This window comes from Struthio camelus, chromosome 19 (genome assembly GCF_040807025.1).
Source record: "Struthio camelus isolate bStrCam1 chromosome 19, bStrCam1.hap1, whole genome shotgun sequence".
In the NCBI taxonomy this organism is placed as follows: Eukaryota; Metazoa; Chordata; class Aves; order Struthioniformes; family Struthionidae; genus Struthio; species Struthio camelus.
Window position 1 is genome coordinate 7,369,011 of NC_090960.1, and position 18,787 is coordinate 7,387,797.

Below are 18,787 nucleotides of genomic sequence, written 5' to 3' on the forward strand. Positions count from 1 at the left end.
GCTTAATGTGTTGCACTTTTCATCTTCCCTCCAGACCGGGAGGTGGGCAAGTATCTTTGGCGCCAGCGACTCTTTACTTTCCCAGTTCTCCTCCTGGCTGCCCAGCCGAAGTGTCCATCAGATCTCCCTCTCCATCCTGAGCTCCTGGGGAGATCTTGCAGATCTCTGTCTCCACTTCCCCCACTCTCCTCCTGCAACACCACACCACTGGGTCATGTCAGCTGCAAAGGTAAGCTCAGTGGTTGTCCTTGAACTTGCAGACCTTCCCCTCTGCTCCAGACTTGCCTCGCTCTGGCCAAACTCAAACCCTGGCCTGCCTCTCTGGGACTGCTGTACAGTGTCTAGTTACCAGAGCCAGCTCACCACAGCTAAAACAGATCTTCCCGCTTGCTATGTCCTTTCTCAGTGTCTGCAGAAAATGTTGCTCCTCTGGTCACGCACAGAAGTGAGCTTTGACTCAGACTTCAACTGCAGGGGCTACTTGCCCTTGCCACCTGGCTTTGGCCGTGCCATTCTTCCTCTGGCTTTTCCCTGTCTGTCACATCAAACAGAAGCTACTTGGCTTCTCTCTGGGTAGCCCTCGCAGCCTGTACCTCTGAATGAAGTCACAAGAGAAGGAGAGAAATCAAGCAGGCTTTTTCCTTTATCTCTGTCCTCTTACATTTTTAAATTTTTAAATACTAGCATTTAATTTTTAAATAAATAATTTTTAAATAAATTTTTAAATACTAGCATTTCTTTCCAGCTTTCTGACAGCCTTACAGTTGCCCTGTTCAGAGATTATGCACCCCAGGGAGCAGGGCACAAAAATCACTGTATGAGCAATACAAAAGGGTTTTTCTGATCAGGAGCTGTACACTAGCGTGCATTAGCCTAGCAAAGGCTTTAACTACAACCTTTAGTGCTTGGCCCTGTGTATGCTCTTCTCACAGGCTGGCTGACTGGTCAGACCTGAATTTTAGGCTTCTTAAGGATTTAGTGAGTGGTTGAACTAAAATATTAGCATTGAGTAAAATATTAACTCCTCAAAGTTAGAAGGTGGGGAGGATCTGGTTTTGGTTCAGTCCCGCACCAAGGTGAAGCGAAAGTGCAGTGCTTCCAGAAGGGCCAGGATGTTTTTTACTCTGGCAACCAGGGCTAGAGGGAGGAGGGCTGATGGGGCAGTAGATGGCACTTCTCCATCCGAACAGCACAATGGAAGTTGTGCTTCCATTTAGCCAAGTGCAGCCCTGGGTGCCCTGGGGCTGGTAGCAGTGTAGCGTTCGGTCACCGCACTACTCTCCAGAAGGGGCCAGTCATGTTCAATATCTGCCTTCTCTGGATGACCTAAACTAGTGCTTAGTGTGCCTGTTGGCCTGCTGGGAGCTGAGCTCCTCCTTGCCATGGGGCTGCTTTGCTGGCCATGAACTGGTCCTGGGTGTCCCCTATATCGGCTGTGCCCTCGCGGAGCTGGGCTGGCCTGTTGGGAGCCAGCCTGTGCTGCACTGTGTTGGTAGACTTACCCAATCCCAGCGATTCCCTGGGGAGGCAAGCCCTTGCACACTGGGGATCGCAAGGTTTGGCTAAGGAAGATTTTTTGAAGTGCTCCGTGTCCCTCTGGTGAGCTTGTGCATGCACCATGGGATCTTGGTAGATGTAACCTCTTTGCAGCATCCGTTCAGCCGGGCTGAAGGACTTTGCCTGCCCAAAGGGGCAGGAAGACAACACAGCAGTGTTGAGTCTTACATACCCTGGGCCCCTCTTCAGCAAATGGCTTGCACACTTACTTAACATTAAGTACATGTTTCGTTCCTGTGGGCTTCGTTGGTAGCAAGAGTTAAGTATGCTTTATAGGTCCCAAGCTTAAGCGCTGTAATGTACTAACTAGAAAAGCAAGGAATGGTGTGATATTTGCTCTTAGCTAAATTTGCATCCCAGCTCTTCTGGAACAACTGGGTACGAGTCTCCAGAGCTACTCTAACACTCCCACGCTTGCAAAATCCTTTAGCTTTTAGAAAAAAGAATCAATCTTTATTAAACCTTCATCCTCTGATGCCTCTATATTAGAAAGTATGGCAAGAATATGCCACTTTCCACTGATTGCTTGAAAAGTGACATCATGAGCAGGAATGGTCCAGCAGTGGTGCCAAATGTCTCGGAGGGCAGCAGGTTGGCAACTCTCAGAACCAGAAAACAGTCTTCACGAGAACATACACAAATGTTATGAACCTTTAATTGGAATTTTTCTCACATACACTTAGGAAGGGTACAAAAAACAAACAAACAGGTATTTTGTTGGCCAGCAATCTGATACAGGGTTCTCTCCCTCTCACCCAGCTTTCTTTGAAAATATACAGGTAAGTAGAGATTTAGTTCCATCCCTGTTGCCTCAGCATTTCTGACGTGTAAACCAAACCTAGAACAACAGAGCCTACATTTCTGTTAGGCTGTGGTTTCTGCCCATCACTCCGGCTGTGGGATGAAAGGCACGGAAAGCCTACCTGTAAATGGGAGTTGGGCCCAATATTTAAACATTTCTTCTGAACTCAGCTCCCTCACTGTCTCTTAGGTTTCCTCCCCGCAGCCTTTGCCGACATCCCCAAGATCCACAGGCTTTTGGGGTTTCAGAGGCTTGCACGTAGTGCTGAAGCCTAGCATCCACCTTCCCCAAGCCCTTATGGTAACCAGCCCCAGCACGCTTGTGCAAAAGCACACGCACTGCCCAGGAACGGCTCTCCTCCCACCGCCTCCAGTGGGCCCTCAAGCAAGCCCATTAGATGGCACCACGGAGTAGCGCTAGCAGCACCTTCCTTCCTTTCGCTGAAATGTATCTTGACACACATCCAGCCTTGAATCGCCCTTTTGTGCAAGGGCAGAAAGCTCTGGGCACTGTTGTAGTAACTCGCTGAACCGACCGAACAAAGAGCGTAGTAACGATAAGGATCGCCCTGTAATGCTCTCCCCGTTTCCGTACAATGACAGTCCTTAGCAGAGGCAGGATTTTTCCAGGATCAGCCTTTTCTTTATTTAAGGATTGTGCATAGGCAAACGTTACATTTTTTGACACACAAACGTTAAAATGATCAGTCCTGTGTGTATGCACATGCTCTCACCCACAGCCTGTGCTGTTTTTTTGGGGGGGTATTTTTCTGTACAAGTACATACAGTGGTCCTGCGCAAAATGTTTTCAGTGGTTTGAAAGACTACTGTAAAAAGGGTCAAAATGATAAATGCCTTTAAAGCGTGTACGCTGTGTGTGTGTTTGTGTATATGCATTTCTGTTTCCTCAGCTTTGTGCCTGTGCGTGTGTAATATAGTCTGCAGACTGGATATTGCACTTTCCTGCTTTGAATATTGTGCTGGCTGCTCTTATTTTATTCTCTTACCTATAGAATCAAGCATGCTGATGAAATTAAGCAATAAAGCACTGCGTATGCTCAGGTGTAAAGAGCTTTCAAAACAAAGACAGCTTGGAAAATACAGCCATCCCTCTGCCTAGGATGTTTTAGTGTTAGACAAGCAACATATCGATTAAAACAAAAATAGGAAAGTGCAATGGAATGAGGACATTTGCTGACATTATTCTTATGACAGAAAAGTTTGCTCAGGGGTGAGACTGTGCCTTGGGCTCTTACATGGACCTGTTGTCCTGGGTACAGAATCACGGGAGTTTTTCAGTGGGAGTTTTTTGAGTAAGGATTGCAAGGTAGGTAGCAGTTGCCATTCCAAAACAAAGTACAATCCAAAGAAAATGGCTAAGAAAACTGCAATTAAAATAAGCGAATTCATAATGCATAGCTTGGTTAAATGTGCACAATTGTAAATATAGACAATAATTTACAGGCTTTTCTCTTCAAATATATTAGTGCTGCTACGAGACAAGAGTGTGACTTACCATAACATTTCTGTGCTGTAAATGAGATAGATTAAGTTGACATTATATATTACTTAGCTGTGTACCAATTAGCTACACAAATGCTACGAATTCCGTCATTTATGATGGAAGCTACATAAAAACTGTAAAATTACTGCAGTGAGTCATCTAGTTAAATGGCACTCCTATATGGAAAAATTGATTTCAATGCAAGATTAATAGCCTTTTGCTGCTGTTTTACGTGCTTACCAAAGACCATACTACATTGTTGCTAAGCATCATTAGTGGATTAAAATAAGGATTCTGCATAATTCCTACAGTGTACCTTCAAATAGCTTGTTTAGTCTGTGCACTAGCCTACCGCTTGTTAGCCCTACCTAAGGCACAGATCTGGAAGGCTGACACGAGTGAAGAAGGTTAATGTAATCCTAAGAACTCTTTCAAAAGCTCACAAGTTTTCTTGTGGATGACTTCGCGGAGTTTCCGTACGCGCCGAATGCTGGAGGTCCCCACAAAGCTGTCTGGCTGTAGGACGGCCATGCCATTGTGGACATCTCCCATGATGATAAGCTGGCCATCCACTGTGGTCATGTTGGGGCACGGGCAGCTCCAGTCCATGTTCAAAAGCGTGATTTCTAGTGGTTCCTTCCCCAGGAATTTTAATCCCATTTTTTCATCTTTGAGAATCTCCTCCACTGTCACTAGGGCGTGTCCCGAGTCTTGGTCTTCGGTCAGTTCCGTTATACGGCCCAGGATGACGAAGTCGCTTTTGCAGAAGCTTGTCACCAGCTTCTGGCGTGGTTTGCAAGCTTTGCAGTGTGTGTTCTTCGGGAAAGGGCACATCTCTTCACAGGCCTCTCTGCTTTCAAAGTTGTTCTCATTGCCTCCACACCCACCGTAAATGAAGGACTGGCATTGCTTTGTCAAGCTGTTATAGGCCCATCTGGGCTCATAAGCTTTGCAGTGACCTTGGAGGGCTGGCAGATTGCAAATGTTGATTGGGCCATTCATGCATGTTAACATACAGTTCTCATAGGTCTCAAAGTGGTTGAGGTTGCTGTTACAGTTCCCATAGATGAAAGTGAAGCAGTTGTTTTTCTTTGCATCGTAATACCACCTAGTCTGCTCTTCTCCGCAATCTTCGCTGTCTGGTTGCTTCAGGCACTCATCTGTTGGAAAATGTGTTTTGTTTTGGGAAGCTTCTTTGGATGTGGGTTCTCCTTTGATGACTGACAAGGGAAAATCAGCCCTGAGAAGGCCGCCGCTGTTTTTTGCAGTGCAGGTGTAGATGCCTGCGTCTTGGAGCTGGGTGTTGTAGATGACCAGCTGGGCAATGTTGGTGACCACAACATTCCCTCTGACATGATTTGGCTTCATAACGACTTTTTCTTTCCCATCGACCTGCTTCTCCCATGTGATTTCTGGCTTGGGTCTCCCTGTAACATCACAGAGGAAGCTCACGGTCTCTCCCACATAGACTGACTGATGGATGGGATTGTTCACTAGCGCTGGCGGCAAGATATCAACGATGGTCGTCTCTGAATAGGCAGTAGTAGGGCGAGCTGTTGTTTCTGGTGGGATAGGGCTGGTGTTTGGCCAGGTAAGATGGTATCGACAGGTGACAACGTTCAATGTGATGCCTTTGATGCAAGCTTCTGCATCCATGTAGCACTTGTTATAGTAAGTGAGGCCATCGGAGGCACAGGTGAAGCTCGGCTCCTTCTCACACCTGTCCTTGCACTTGCACACGGGTTGTCCATCCCAGATATCGCACTCTGAGCCTTGCTGGATGCACATGAAACGGTCACAGGTTGCCTCTTTGGGCATTCCCACCGGCCCTTTTTTCCCCTTGACATCCATGTACCGAGCTGCCACGCAACTCTTTGTCCCGCAGACATTGGGGCAGCACTTCTCAAAGGTCTCGCACTCCTGAGGGGAAACAAAACAACCTGATCGTTAACAGGGACAGAGCAAAGCCCTTTGTGGAGAAGCAGCAAGCAGAGCGCCTGGAAACTTTCAGGGTCTTAGCTCTTCTACCACAGATATCTCATGTAACCTGGGGTCCGAAGCTGAGTTTGCCCACCAGTAAAGAGTGTAAATGCCCCTGCCACAGGTCACGGGAGGTGGCATGTGGCTAAACACACTGAGGTTTCTGAAGTGCTTTAAGAGAAGACCCTAGAGAAGGGAAACGCATTGCTTTTTCTTAAATACTAAAATCATCGTAAGTCTTTCCTAGAGTCACATGGACGGCTTGACTACAGAACTAACAACCCCCCTCTCCGAAATGCCTGAGGACAAGCCCTGAGAAACAAGAGCGGACGGAAAGTCTTATCATATGGCTGTAGGCAGTAATCCTTCTTATTTTCCACAAAAGTATGTAAAGTATTATTTGAATTCCCTGAGACTAACAGCATACTCTTGGAGATGAAACTGCCAAGGATTTGTAATTGTTCACATTGCAGAGGAAACAGAATATCTCAGAAGCAAGGAAATTCTTGCTCCAGAAATAATTTATTTTCTATGGTATTTAGAAAAACAAACCTGAAACAGCTTGTTACGGCTTTTGTCCTATTTTAGTCTTATTTTCAAATGCAGCATTGCTATTCTAGTGATTTATTACCCTTCATTTTAGTTACAGTGAGCTGTAAATTGTGATTAATTTTAACAGAAATTTGGGGTTTCTATGGAGAAAAGGTATTTGATACATGTCCATTAGTTATCACAGCTACTGTGTTGCTCTGGATTACTTTAAGGGACCATGGACACTGCTACCATATACACAACAGAACACATTTCTACCCCGTGTTAAGCCTCTGCAGTGCCCCTGAAATCCACTGGCTTTCTCTATAAGTGAGAAAAAAAAGTCTTTTAAGCTACCAAACTAAATAGCTTCTCCTGAGTCTCGTATCCCTTCCTTATAGGGAAAAAGATGACCTAATAGCATAACTTTTTCCCCGTTTCTCGCTACACACTACTAGGTTTCAGAAGGAAAGCTGCAAAATATAATGAATAATATTCTCAGCTGAGGTTAATGAACCTGGTTTTAGCAAAGCCAGTGGCACAGTGCTGGGTTGCTTGCAGACCACAGGCATGTGAGTTCCCAGGACTCGGGGCTGCCACAAGGCAAAAGCAAGGGTTTTTATCCAGTGGCTTCTGGCTTTCAGTTTTCGACCAGAAATATATTAAAACAATGCCCTCTGCTGTTGTTAGGTTTTTCACAAGTGTTTTAGTTTTATTCGTTGCTGCACCTGGTAGTTGAAATAAAGGAGGTTTAATCAGGAATGCCAAAAGTAAAAAGAGCACCTTTGTTTATAACACATCAGATCTGTCTTAGCAAAGCTCTGTTTACTTGATGGCCAGCCTCTTAGTCCCCTTTTCACTGCTTTTAGTATTGCAAAAACTACTTGGCTATAGAGCATGAACCAAATGATTTTTTCCAGCATGGTATATAATGCTGTCAAGCTGCAGGATCTGTGCCATTGGACGTGATGTAAGAGATGGGAAGAGCAGGTATTTTCGGATGCCAGCTTGAGCTGGCAGCGCTGACAGGTTGCAACATGATTTTCGGGGTTGTAAGCTAAGCACATTTTGAGCTGGAAGTATCACAGAGAACATCTGCCTGGTCATTTTAACCATATCCCTGTTTTTCACTCCAGGCATGCTTTAGGTTTCAAGTGCAGCAAAGGCTGATGATTTACATGCTAAATCAAATGGTTTCATACAGAATTCCTCCCAGGAATACAAAGCGTTGATGACGGCCGCTGATAATAAAGAACGTGGTGACCCTGCTAAAATACTATGGATTGGCCCCAAAACATGCTCAGTTCTGGAGTATGAAATTCAGATGTTTCTTCTGATAAGAAAACAAGGAAAATGATCAGAGTGACGCCGCACCTACATCAGCGTAAGAGACAGCTGCCACACACCTTCCGCACTCAACAGATAATGCATCAAAACTTTTTTAATTTACATAGGTTCACAGGTCAATTAAATACATGCGTTGACTGGATCAAGTCCCGTACGGTGCCGATGCCTTTCTATCTGGAATAGAAACAGACTGTGGCGCAAACAAACACACCACCAAAACCCGTAGTCCACGACGCAGATGTATAAAAATGTGCATCACTCACCAGATCGGCTTCGCACTCTCGCTTGCAAGTGCTCTGCGCATCTACCCACAGGTTGGGGTTCATGTCATTTGGGCATATCCCAGCGTGTGAATACCGTATGGGAGGTAAAGCTCTCCCCTTCAGGGAGACCTCCAGAAGCAACAGGACGCTGCTCTTCCCCAGCAAGATCCACATCCAGCGAGTGAACAGCACCAACAACATCTCAGAACTTCTCCAGGGCAATGGCACGGACTGAGTTGGAAGGTAGTTCTTGTTTGCTTGGGGTCGCTTTTTTTTGATGAGCCTTAAATTTTCAAGGAACCCAAAAGCACCTGCCTTCTGTAAAAAATTCAGCAAGCTCCTTTCCTGTCTCCGTTGATAGTGCAGCTTGGTCTGGACCTCATTGGATTAAAGGTCCTAGGAAGTTACCCCCTTATTTTAAGAGAAATGCTAATAGTTTGAGCAGAGTTAGCTCTATTTATACCCTGCCTCTGTTAACAAGTCAGAAAAAGTAAACTTGATTTCTTTGACAGGCACACGCTTCCTATGTCCTGGTGGCAGTCAGACAGATTTGTTGCAAGAAAAAAAAGCTGGAAAGAGTTTAAAAGGCTGGAACTGGCACGGTGGGACCCCTGCATGTTTCTGAATGCAGGGAGGCCTTCTTAACCCCTTTAGACCTAAAGTACTTCCCTATGCTAAGAATGGCATTTACTTCTGAAAGAGTACTTGTCTAAATAACACGGACCCGCAATCAGGGGATTTCCCCACAGCAAGGGGCTACACAATCACTGCTAAAAGGAACAAGTAATAGGATTGAAGCAATTAAAGCTAGAATATCATATTTTAACAGAGGAAGTAGGGGGAAAAAAATAACTTATTTAAACTCAGGATCTGCAAAGCAATATGTCTTCACTAATTTCCCCAGGGCTCCTCCAAGCTTTCTACTCCTCTTTGGTGCTGCGATTTGCAGGATGCTGTTTTTAATGCTGCCCTCCAACCCACCAGCAAGACATTAAAAGTGTCCCCGAATTCCTCCACATTTCCTGAAAGCAAGATCCTGTTGTACACTGCTTTGCTGACCTCTTTAACAGCGACAACAAAAAAATAGTAGAAGTTCAACTCTATGGAAACCTGCATAAAGGAATGTACAGCATTTTTGCATTGGGGGGAAAAAAAGTTTGCTCCAGCTGAGTTCCTCGCTCCCTGATTATTACAGTAAGGGGCTGATCCTGTTAGTGCTGAACATTTGCCAAAATCCAGAGACAAGTGATAGAAGTCAACGTTGCTCAGCACCGTGCAGGATTCGAGCCCTTGGGCTGGATTCTGGGCTGTTGGAACGGATCCTGCACGAGGCTGCGTGCGTCCAGGTAGGTTTGCAGCCCGTGCGGGGCCAATGCTGCTGCGCTGCCATGCAGGAGGGAGGGGAGGCAGCGTGTCTGCACGAGTGCTCACGGGAGCTGCATCCTGCACGGAGTGGTGCAGACTGAAGCACCCGTGGGACAGCCAGGCACAACCAAGCCTCAAGCTAGAAATTTTTCTGTTGCGTTTATTAAACCAGTGCTGTTTTCCACGGTTGAGTTTGGGCCTAATTCTCTCCTGACTGATGGTGGCTGCACAAATCAGGATAACCTGGCAGCAGCAATGGGACCATACCTAAATACAGGCAAGGCCCCAAGAAATGTGACCGCTGCTCCTCCAGTGGTGTAAGCGAGCAGGATGCATTTACCTACTCGTGTTTCCTGAGGATTTCCTCAAAAAGGGAGAGCAACCTGGAGCAAACCTTCACTCAGCTGTGGCGTGTCTGTTGCAAACCATGCTTATAAGAGAGGCTCTAGCAGTTCTGATTTGTGCAAACACGTTAATGACATGCACAGTATTTGAATTTCCTACGACGTGGGGAGAGAAGAAGTTGTCCAAATTAGCTATTTATAAGGAGCGAAGTCAACCACCAGGCAGCAGTTTGCAGTTGATTTATTCGCTCTGAAACTTTATAAACCTGCATGACACGTGTACAAAGTGTGGCTGTGCGCAAAGTGTTTTATTCAATACTTGTTTACAAAGACAAACACAGCACCCTGTGATGCCTAAAAAAGCCAACCAAAAATGACACATTCCCAAGAAGTACTTAAAATTCTTACAGCTCTATTAACAACAAAATCACATGTATTAGCGGTTCTGTTGACTAAACAAAGACACTTTATATTGTAAAACTGACTGAAGATAAGCTTTGAACCCAGCGTTGGGTGCAGGTCTTGAGGAGCGCGGTTGTCGCGGGTGCCGGCGAGGAGGCGCTGCAGTGAGCGTTAGCGCGAGGGGTCTCACCCCAGCAGCGGTACCGACCTCGGGTTTGCCACCGCGTAGCCTTGGATGAACCATTTTCCCTGCCATTTTTGGTGGGCTTTTTGGCTGTCTGTCTCACACGTTGCCCTGCGCTTGAGGGCTGAGCCGGATGCAGGAGCAGGTCGGTGGCACTCTGCGTAGGTTGGTGCTCTCCCCCCAAAACCCACCCTGCCACGGCAGGGACCGGCTGGTATGTGGCTTCCCCTCCCCAGGGCGGCCCCCTCTACAGGGACATCCATCGCTCTAGCCTTCTTCCACGGAATAACACTATTTTGGGGGTTGTTTTCCCTCCCAGGTTGAGGCTCACGTCCCCGCCATGGGGACCAGAGTGTGGCCGTCCATGAAGAACCAGACGCTGGCTTTCGGAGGCCAGATGGAGCGGTCACCTGCTTTGCTACGGCCACCTCTGCCCGGCCCAGGGGCGTATCCTCTGGGGACAGGTACGTCTCACCGTGGCACTCTCCTTTCGGCACCCAGGTGCCGGGTTCGGTGCACCCTGGCGGGGTGGGCAGAGCTGGAGAGGCCATTTGAAGGGACAGTTGCACAGGCTACATGGCTCAGCTGACTTCCCTGCGTCCCTGGTGCGGGTCAGTGGGAACGTTCAGAGAAAGGCCACGCGAATGCCCGTATGTGAGGTATTGTCACCCACAGCTTTTGCTGGGTCTCAGAGCTAACGTAAATGAGAGGCAGGAAATGTGTGTTAACTCAGAAATCAGCCTTTCAGCAAAAGTTGTGCATTGGAAGCCTCTTAGGGACTCAAATTCTGGCCTAATCCAACAGGGACCGGGCAGATGCAGTGCACAGAGCTGCCCACGTGATGCTGTGCCCCTTCGACTCCCATCACTGCAGAAGGGCTAGGAAGCCCTCAGCTCTGTGAAGGATCAGTCCCTTGGCCACTTAACACAGCCAAGAGAGAGGAAAACAGCGCCATAAATCTCTCCGTGAATGCACGCAGGCAGCTACTGAGGTTAGAGGAGACAGGGAGAACTTGGAACAACCCTTGACAGCAGTTTCATTCACACCAGGACAGCCTGTCACAGAAACGCTGTTACCTAAACGGATGGGCACTTCACGGAGGTGAGGCGACTGTGCACGCTGGCTGCAGGCCACGGTGGCGCGGGGGCAGCTGGGGACGCCGGTTGTACTGCACCGATAGCCAAGCACTGCATGACTAATGCATTCAGTATCTCTCGGGCTTCGTTAAAGGCTAGGTTCTCGCCTGGTTTCAATTAGTTTAGCTTCCCTGACCTCTATGGATCCCAGTGGCTACTCCAGAGCAACACCAATCTATGCCAGCTGCAAATCAGATTCTTTAATGTTAAGGTCCCTGGGCACAGTTTTTCTGTTCTGTCTTGTTTATAAAGGTCATTAACTTTTTAAAGTATAAAAAAAAAAGTAAACCTTATGCTCCATTTCTATAAACAAATCTATTATGAGCACCTGGCTTAAGGTTTACCTTGTTCCATCCATAGAATCAGTGCCAGAGACTGATGTGATAAAGATCTTCCCAAATGAGTTCAAACCCTGCTCCTAACCCAAAATCACCCTTTCAGATCAAGGTGTTGATCTGAGTCTGTTGGATGGGGAGCTGGGAAGAGCTTTCCCTTGACCTCAGATGGACATGCCCTGCTGGCATGGAGCAACATCCCAGCTCCAGTCCCGGCTGTGGGGAGTGCAAGACTCACAGAGCTGCAGGAGCAGCTCTACCGAGCCAGCCTGTACCCCACAAATGTCAGCGTAAAGAGCCCTTCCCCGGATGCCCAGGGTCCTGCCTGGGGCTGTTCACCTAGAATTGGCTTAACCATTGCTGTTTTCCGTAATGATCATTTCTTGTCCTTTTCTTACTCTTCCCAAACTGCTATGAGAAGTTTCTGCTCCTCCCCGTTGTCTGGGGACACTGACTCAAGGTTTGGGTGTGTCCCCTCCTGATCAAGGAAGGAAATGGGCATCCATTTCTGATGGATGAGGGAAATATAATTTTTTTGTTTAACCACTATTAAAGAAAAAGTAAATTGTTGATCATATTTATTAGGCAAAATGAGCAATCCTCATCCGGAGTTATTCATTAGATGGCAGATTGATTTGCTGGCTTTATTGTGGAAGGGACCTTGGCAAGAACTGTCACTCTGCAATGTTAAACCTCCCATCTCCCATTGATCTCTGCATCTGCAAAGGGGCCCTGGCAAATTGGGCCTCTCGTGCTGTCTGGGCTGGCAGCCACTTGGAGCCAGTTTTGCCAACACAAACACAAAACACCCCCTCTTACGGCATGGTTGCAATTCATGTGCTGGTTAGTGGCTTTCTTGCTGTGACTGTGGTATTGAGGGCCGCAGCAGCAGGGCTCGTGGCTCGGGCGGCCTCCCCGTGTGCGGTTGGGGTGCAGAGGACGCCTTCGGGATCGATTAGCTGGAAATGGGGGGGCGGCAGCGCTGCCGGGTCCCGATGAAGCAGCAGTGCTGGGTTTGGCAGGGCCAGGAGTGCTTTCAGTAGGAACCACACCCTCTCCGTAGCAAGCATAAAGCTGGCAGGTGGGTTACAGTGCGTCTTCTGAATGGTGTGTGGTTAAAAAAGAGGGAATGACCATGTGACTGGGGCTCCTTGGAGGGCCAGATCGCTTCTCTGTGCCATCTGGAAAAGCGGGCCCTTGCCTGCCCCTAAAGCTTTTCACGTGGGACTTCCCTCCAGCGAGGAACACTGCTTTCTCCTTCCTGGCACGGAGTGAAATTAATGAGGGCCAAAACGGCGTTGCTTACCCAGGCCATCAAGTCAAAGATGAGTCCCCCGAATATCGCTTCCCTTGGACACTCTCTCTAGCACCCACATCTAGGCTATCACCTATGGGTGAGTTATTTTATCTTTTCTGCTTCTTGGCTCATTAATAGACTGGTCAATATTTGCCTTCTCCTTGTGATGAGCCCATAAAGGAGGACAGGGAGCTGTGTTGACTCAGGTGTGAGTCTGGGCTGGGCTGGGCCTGCGTGAGGTGTCCTGCCTTCGAGAGACCTGCTTAAAGCAAAGATTCTGGGCTGTGAGGCTGCCCCTCTTCTCCCAAGCGGGGCATCGGGGCACAGCCAGACGTGGAGATAGCTCCCTGCAACAGCCGGGCCAAAGAAGAGCCCCTTCCTTAGAAGGCGGCACTAATTCAGGGCTTGCCTTGCCTGCAGCGATCCTGAGCATGCAGTTCTTCATCCCCACCATCATCCTTCCACGGTCCTTTGGGGGCTCTGTATCGCTGGACAGGTGCAAATGTAACATCTGAACAGAAAAGAACTTCTTAAAAAGTCTGTCTCATTGAAAAAGCAACTGTGTTCCATTTTGTATACAAAGCTTATTGCAATTTAGAGCTGATAGCCAGACGTTTTAGATCGAGTATCAGTGCCAGATCCTTTCTGGAGCACAGCTGCCTACCGCTTGCCCCAAGCAGTAACATTGCCTCCAAACCCACACAGAGCTCCAGATGATGGCTCTGGGACCTTGGCTTTAGTGGCCTTTGGACTGCAAAGGACTAAATCTTCCTCTTGGAGTGAGGCACCATTCCCCCCAAGCTCACCGTGACCTGCCCAGAGTTTGAGCTATGGGATATGTCCAGAAAGCCCAGTCTGGCTGATCACAGCACGCAGCTGCTTCAGGCCCTGAGATCCCATCTACTCCTCCATGCGCACTGCATGGTTTGAGCCTGCAGTTCACCTCTGTGTAGCGGGGTGCAAAGGGTAGCAAACACGCTGTGCTGCCCTCCTTTTCCTCAGCCTGGCTCCGCCATGCCTTAGAAGAGCGTGCACCTCATGCTGGGCATGAGATTGGCCAAGTGAGCAGGATTTTCAGCACCATATGATGCCCCTCAGAGCATCAAAGCATACGTTAGGCACACAAAGCTTTGCAATTGCATGCATATGAATGGAGATAGGTTTGGGCTGAATAATGCAATGGTAACAGTGTTCCTGGGCCCTATTTTGGGGGCTATTTGTGTGCATAATTAGTGGCGGAAGCATATTTCAAATTCCTCCCAGTTAAGATTTTTGTCAGCGTTCCCTCTAAGCTCCCATAACTAACAAGGGCCGTTTCTGAATTCTGCAATAACCCGTCTGAGCAGATAACAACTTGTAGAGACAGGCGAGGGGAACCGGGGGCATATTTAGAGTCACGATTGCTCACTGAAATGAGCTGCTGTTTATGTGCATTCTGCCTCATGCGCAGATGCTCAGTAAGCAGAAGTTAATGTAGTCAGACAAAAGGGCTCGGTTTGGGGGGGGAAATCAATAATGTCAGGGAGTTTATTACAGGGTTATGGGCCACCTGCTAGAGCTCAGCATTAGGCCTGCATTACGTTATGTTTCGGTGAGAGCTGATGGCATTGCACTCAGACAAGGCTAGCGCCAGAATTATTATTTTATGCCTCGGCAGATGGCTTCTGCTCGGGGGTTTTATCTTTGAGTGCAGACATACGACTAATCATCATTTGCTTTCTCTTTCTCTGCTAACGTAAGCCAGGCAGGAAGCAATTGCCAGTTTGATGACGGTTCATTATTGCTAGGTTTAGTCTGTCTGTAACAGCACAGCAAGAGGCAAAGAGGGTGCAAAGCAAGATAATCAACCAGTTATCAATGAGATATATGGAGAAACCTGGCTCAGGAGCTTTCCTTTCCCTGGCCCATCCCGCTTGCGCTCTCTCACAGGCAAAGCCTTAGGTAACCCACAGACAGTTTGGGGAGGACAGGGAACCCGTCTCTTTGGATTGTAAAATTGCATGAGATGCATTGGATGAGATGTTTGGCTGCAGCAGAGAGCCTCGAAGATCCCGCTTTGCTGCAGGTTACTCAGCCTGGCTTGTTTGAATAACGGTGTGCTGGGAAACAGAGGCACCAGCTCTGCAGCATGTAGCCAGAGCTGTTCCCGTGTCCTTCGGCCCTGTCGTTGCTGTATAAGCCCTAGCATCATAACCCCAGAGCTGAAGCAGTACATTTGTTGTTATTGTTCGTCCTCAGTTTTTCTGTTTGGTTCCAGCTTGATGCGATGGAAAGCTCGGAATAAAAGCGTAGGCACAGGCCTGGTGTGCGCCTGGGCTGGGCGCTTGGCACAGCTCTCACCAAAGCAGGCGGCATTTCTTTAGGAACGTGAGTTAACTGAGTTTCCCATGTCCTGCTGTAGCAGGCTCATGACTATTATTGAACCCATTTCACAGACTCACTTCGGTCTCCAAATGACCCTTCTTTAATCTCCCTTATCTATTTTCAGGAATTTAAAACGAGGAAGGCGTCGCTTGCAAAGTAGCACACAACAGCAGCCGCAAAAGGCTGGAATCCCCCGAACCGGCTTGTAACCTGCTTTTTGAAAAGCCAATTCTAGATAGAAATGTCATGTTCCTTTTGTTTGTGATGTGGTTCAACTGGTATAAATATTGAGGTTTCTAACCTGCTGGGCAAATGCCATCATACTTCAACTTAACCCCCCAAGCTCTCTTCTTTCTGTCTTGAAAACTCAGACTTTGCCCTGGTTTGTACTGTAAGCCTGAATTCCCCCTGACCTAAGTGTGACGGTACCATCTCATAGTCAGGCCGAGCTGATCCTTTTAGGAGGTTTATGAACATTTCAGTGAACAAGGTCTGAGCTGCAAGTTTGTAAGGGGAGACAAAAGCGCTGAAGATTTGCCTGTTTTTGTGCTTCATTATGAACTCGGCTGCAGAAGAGCAGTGACTTTACCAAACTGCTGAATTTGTAGAAGTTTGGAAGCCCTGCTTGTGGCTGGGAGCCTCTCCAGGAGATTCATGTGCAGATCCTGGGGACTGGGCTTTTCATCAGGCAACGAACGCTGGCTCCTCCAGACAACATGGGATTCCCAGAGCTGCTCAGAGGGTTTGGTATCCAAAACTTAGCTATAAACAATAATTAATTTTCACAAAATGGAAATATTTCCATTTCTGCAAATATAATGAAATCCTTTTAGCAACATGTCCATCTTCTTGGAATTTTAATCTAAATTAGGACAAAAATCTTTTTAACTGAAGAGTTACTGCCTTCATTTGGCTTTGCTGGTTTTTAGCAGCTCTGGCTGCCGCACAGCACACACTAAGCCCTTCTGATTGTGCTCGCCGTACGAACTCTGCCAGTAGCAGTCCCCCTACCTGGAAAGTTGGACATATTAACAGCCTTCCCAAGAGATGAAGGATTTTGTTTCAATCATCTGCAGTGCCCTGTGTACTCTTTTACAGCCAGATCCAAGACATCATATTCTCTGCATAACTTGAACCTAGATCAAGGCCATCAGAATCAGTCAGTAAATCTCCTTTGGGCCACTAACATCTTTAGTAGAAACACCCAGAGAAGACTAAATCTGGTATAAACAGGGTGCGTCTTTCCTGACATTAATTTGACAACAAATATGAACACAGGCTAAAGAGAATTGATTTTTATAGTAGCAAGATAATCCCACATGCTTTGGCAGTGGGATGTTTGTCTGCATTGAATAGCTTTTCTCATTGTCACTCTTTTTGATTTTCAGCTAATTAAATGTGCATTTTTATTTTGATCTTTTACTGTTTGTAGCATGAAGAGTCTACCTACAGACTACATGGCAGCAGTGTTCAAGGAGATGCAGCATTTTCTTTTCCATGGCAGTTTTGAAGATAACCAGTCCTTGAAAGCCTGATGTGAGCACGGCCAGCAGAGCTATTGTAGGTAATGGTTGAGATTCATGCAGTTTAATCATTATAATTTTCCTGTGCCTCTAAAGCCTGCACATTGGGCTCACTGTGTTATCTAACCAATTGCTAGGACTGTATTTTAATGGTAGAAGCAGCAGGCCTTCTTTGAGTAGTGAGGTACAAAGAAATCATAGTATCATTATAGGCAACTTGGTAATGGCCTGATATTTCTGCTATTGAAGTCAGTGGTAAATATTCTACCGACTTCAAAGAGGAGCAGGGTGAGGTTACAGCCAAACGCTCTTGGAAAGCCCACCCAGAGCTTGATTTTTCTTGATCTAAGGGCCAGTTTACCCAGCTCTGCTTCTATAAAGAGGCTTTCAGGAGTCCTGTAAAAGCCGCCAGAGAGATTTTAGCCCCAGGTTCACATGGCAGCAGCATGTGAATTGCTGCAAATCTAGAGGACGATTCACCTCTCTCAGGTTCTGCTTTCTCTTCTGCAGATGTCCAGCTGGCACTGCTCTTGCTCTCTCTTCAATGACTGTGGAGAAGTTTGGGGCAATGGGTTTCCTAGTTGTGTGCTTGTCAGGTGGGGTGAACTCAGGCGAGAATGCCTGATGCTGTGCTAGGATAGAAGGATTTGGGGCACCTTCACAATGCCCTTGTCTTTGCTGGACCTCAGTCATAAGAACAAGGTGGCCTGTGTGCGTGGGAAGTGTTTACACCATCTCAGCAACCCATGGCTTGAGCGGGGACTTTGTCCCTTCCCATCACAGAGAAAGTGATCTTGAATGCCTTTCTCCCTTGTGTTTTTTCTTTTGCATTTTTACAAATTTTTCTGTTGTGTTTCTATAATACCACAGTTACAAAATTCTATATAGAGTGGAGAAAATCAATTTTGTCCATATATTTCCAAACATTGCCATAAGCCAATTTATTTTTAAAACCACTTAGATCTGTAAATATGGAATTATTATCTACACAAGTCCCATTCCCATCTCTGCCCCTGACTTAGTCTGTAAGCCTAGACCATGCTTCTGTGTCACAGTTTCCACCACTCTAAGGGAAATGCAAAATTCACAAGTCGTTCATAAACATGCAATGACATCACTTGGTATTTTAAACCCCTACTTCTTGTCATTGCTGTAGCAGTGATGTGTGATTGTGATGGTGTGATTTACTGCAACCTCAAAACTGTCTGAAAAAAACGAAACACACAGAACTGTATCTACAGCCATTTGTTTGCGTTTTTTTAAGCTACAGCTTTGCAGTGAGACCTCAATACCTTTTGGTTACATGAAGGGAAGCCATAGAGCTGAGAACTGCAGGTCAGCGCTCCTCAAAACATTTCCGTTGCACATCTGGAGGGGGGGGGGAACACTACAGCCCAACCCTCTCTAGCTTATATATGCACTCAAACACAAACATCCTTTTTTCACTTTGCCACAGCTGGAAAATAAATAGCGTTAGTGTTTCAGAACATATATTTGGTTTCCACTTTCTCAGCTCCTTCCTGATTTCTTTGAGGAATCTCTGGTGTACCAATGGGGTGGCCATAGAAAACCAGGTTAGTGCACAGTAGAGGCTTTCATAGCCACTAATCTTGATGACAAAATTATTCGAACAAACACTTCTTGTGTCACCAATATATATTATGTAAAACCTTGTGACTTTGATTATGTGTCTATAATACAGATTAGTCTGTTTGGGTGTTTGGTGCTGACCTCCAATAAGCTCCTAAAGTATTAGCAAGAATTTGCAAGTGACAGGCAGGCAGAGGTGCTGTTCTGCCTAATCCCATTCTTGAAACTCTGACTATATATGTTTGAACAGTTTCTGCTGCTTTA

The 18,787-nt window shown here is 46.8% G+C and overlaps 1 protein-coding gene across 1 annotated transcript; it reads right to left on the reverse strand.

Annotated features, from left to right (window-relative positions):
- Positions 1-2,192: 2,192 nt before the first annotated feature.
- Positions 2,193-8,673, reverse strand: WFIKKN2 (WAP, follistatin/kazal, immunoglobulin, kunitz and netrin domain containing 2). Its single transcript, XM_009678880.2, has 2 exons — positions 7,984-8,673; positions 2,193-5,782 (listed from the first exon to the last, which is right to left on the reverse strand). Exons 1-2 carry the CDS (start codon positions 8,182-8,184, stop codon positions 4,271-4,273), a joined length of 1,713 nt encoding a protein of 570 aa, XP_009677175.2. The 5' UTR covers positions 8,185-8,673; the 3' UTR covers positions 2,193-4,270.
- Positions 8,674-18,787: the final 10,114 nt, after the last annotated feature.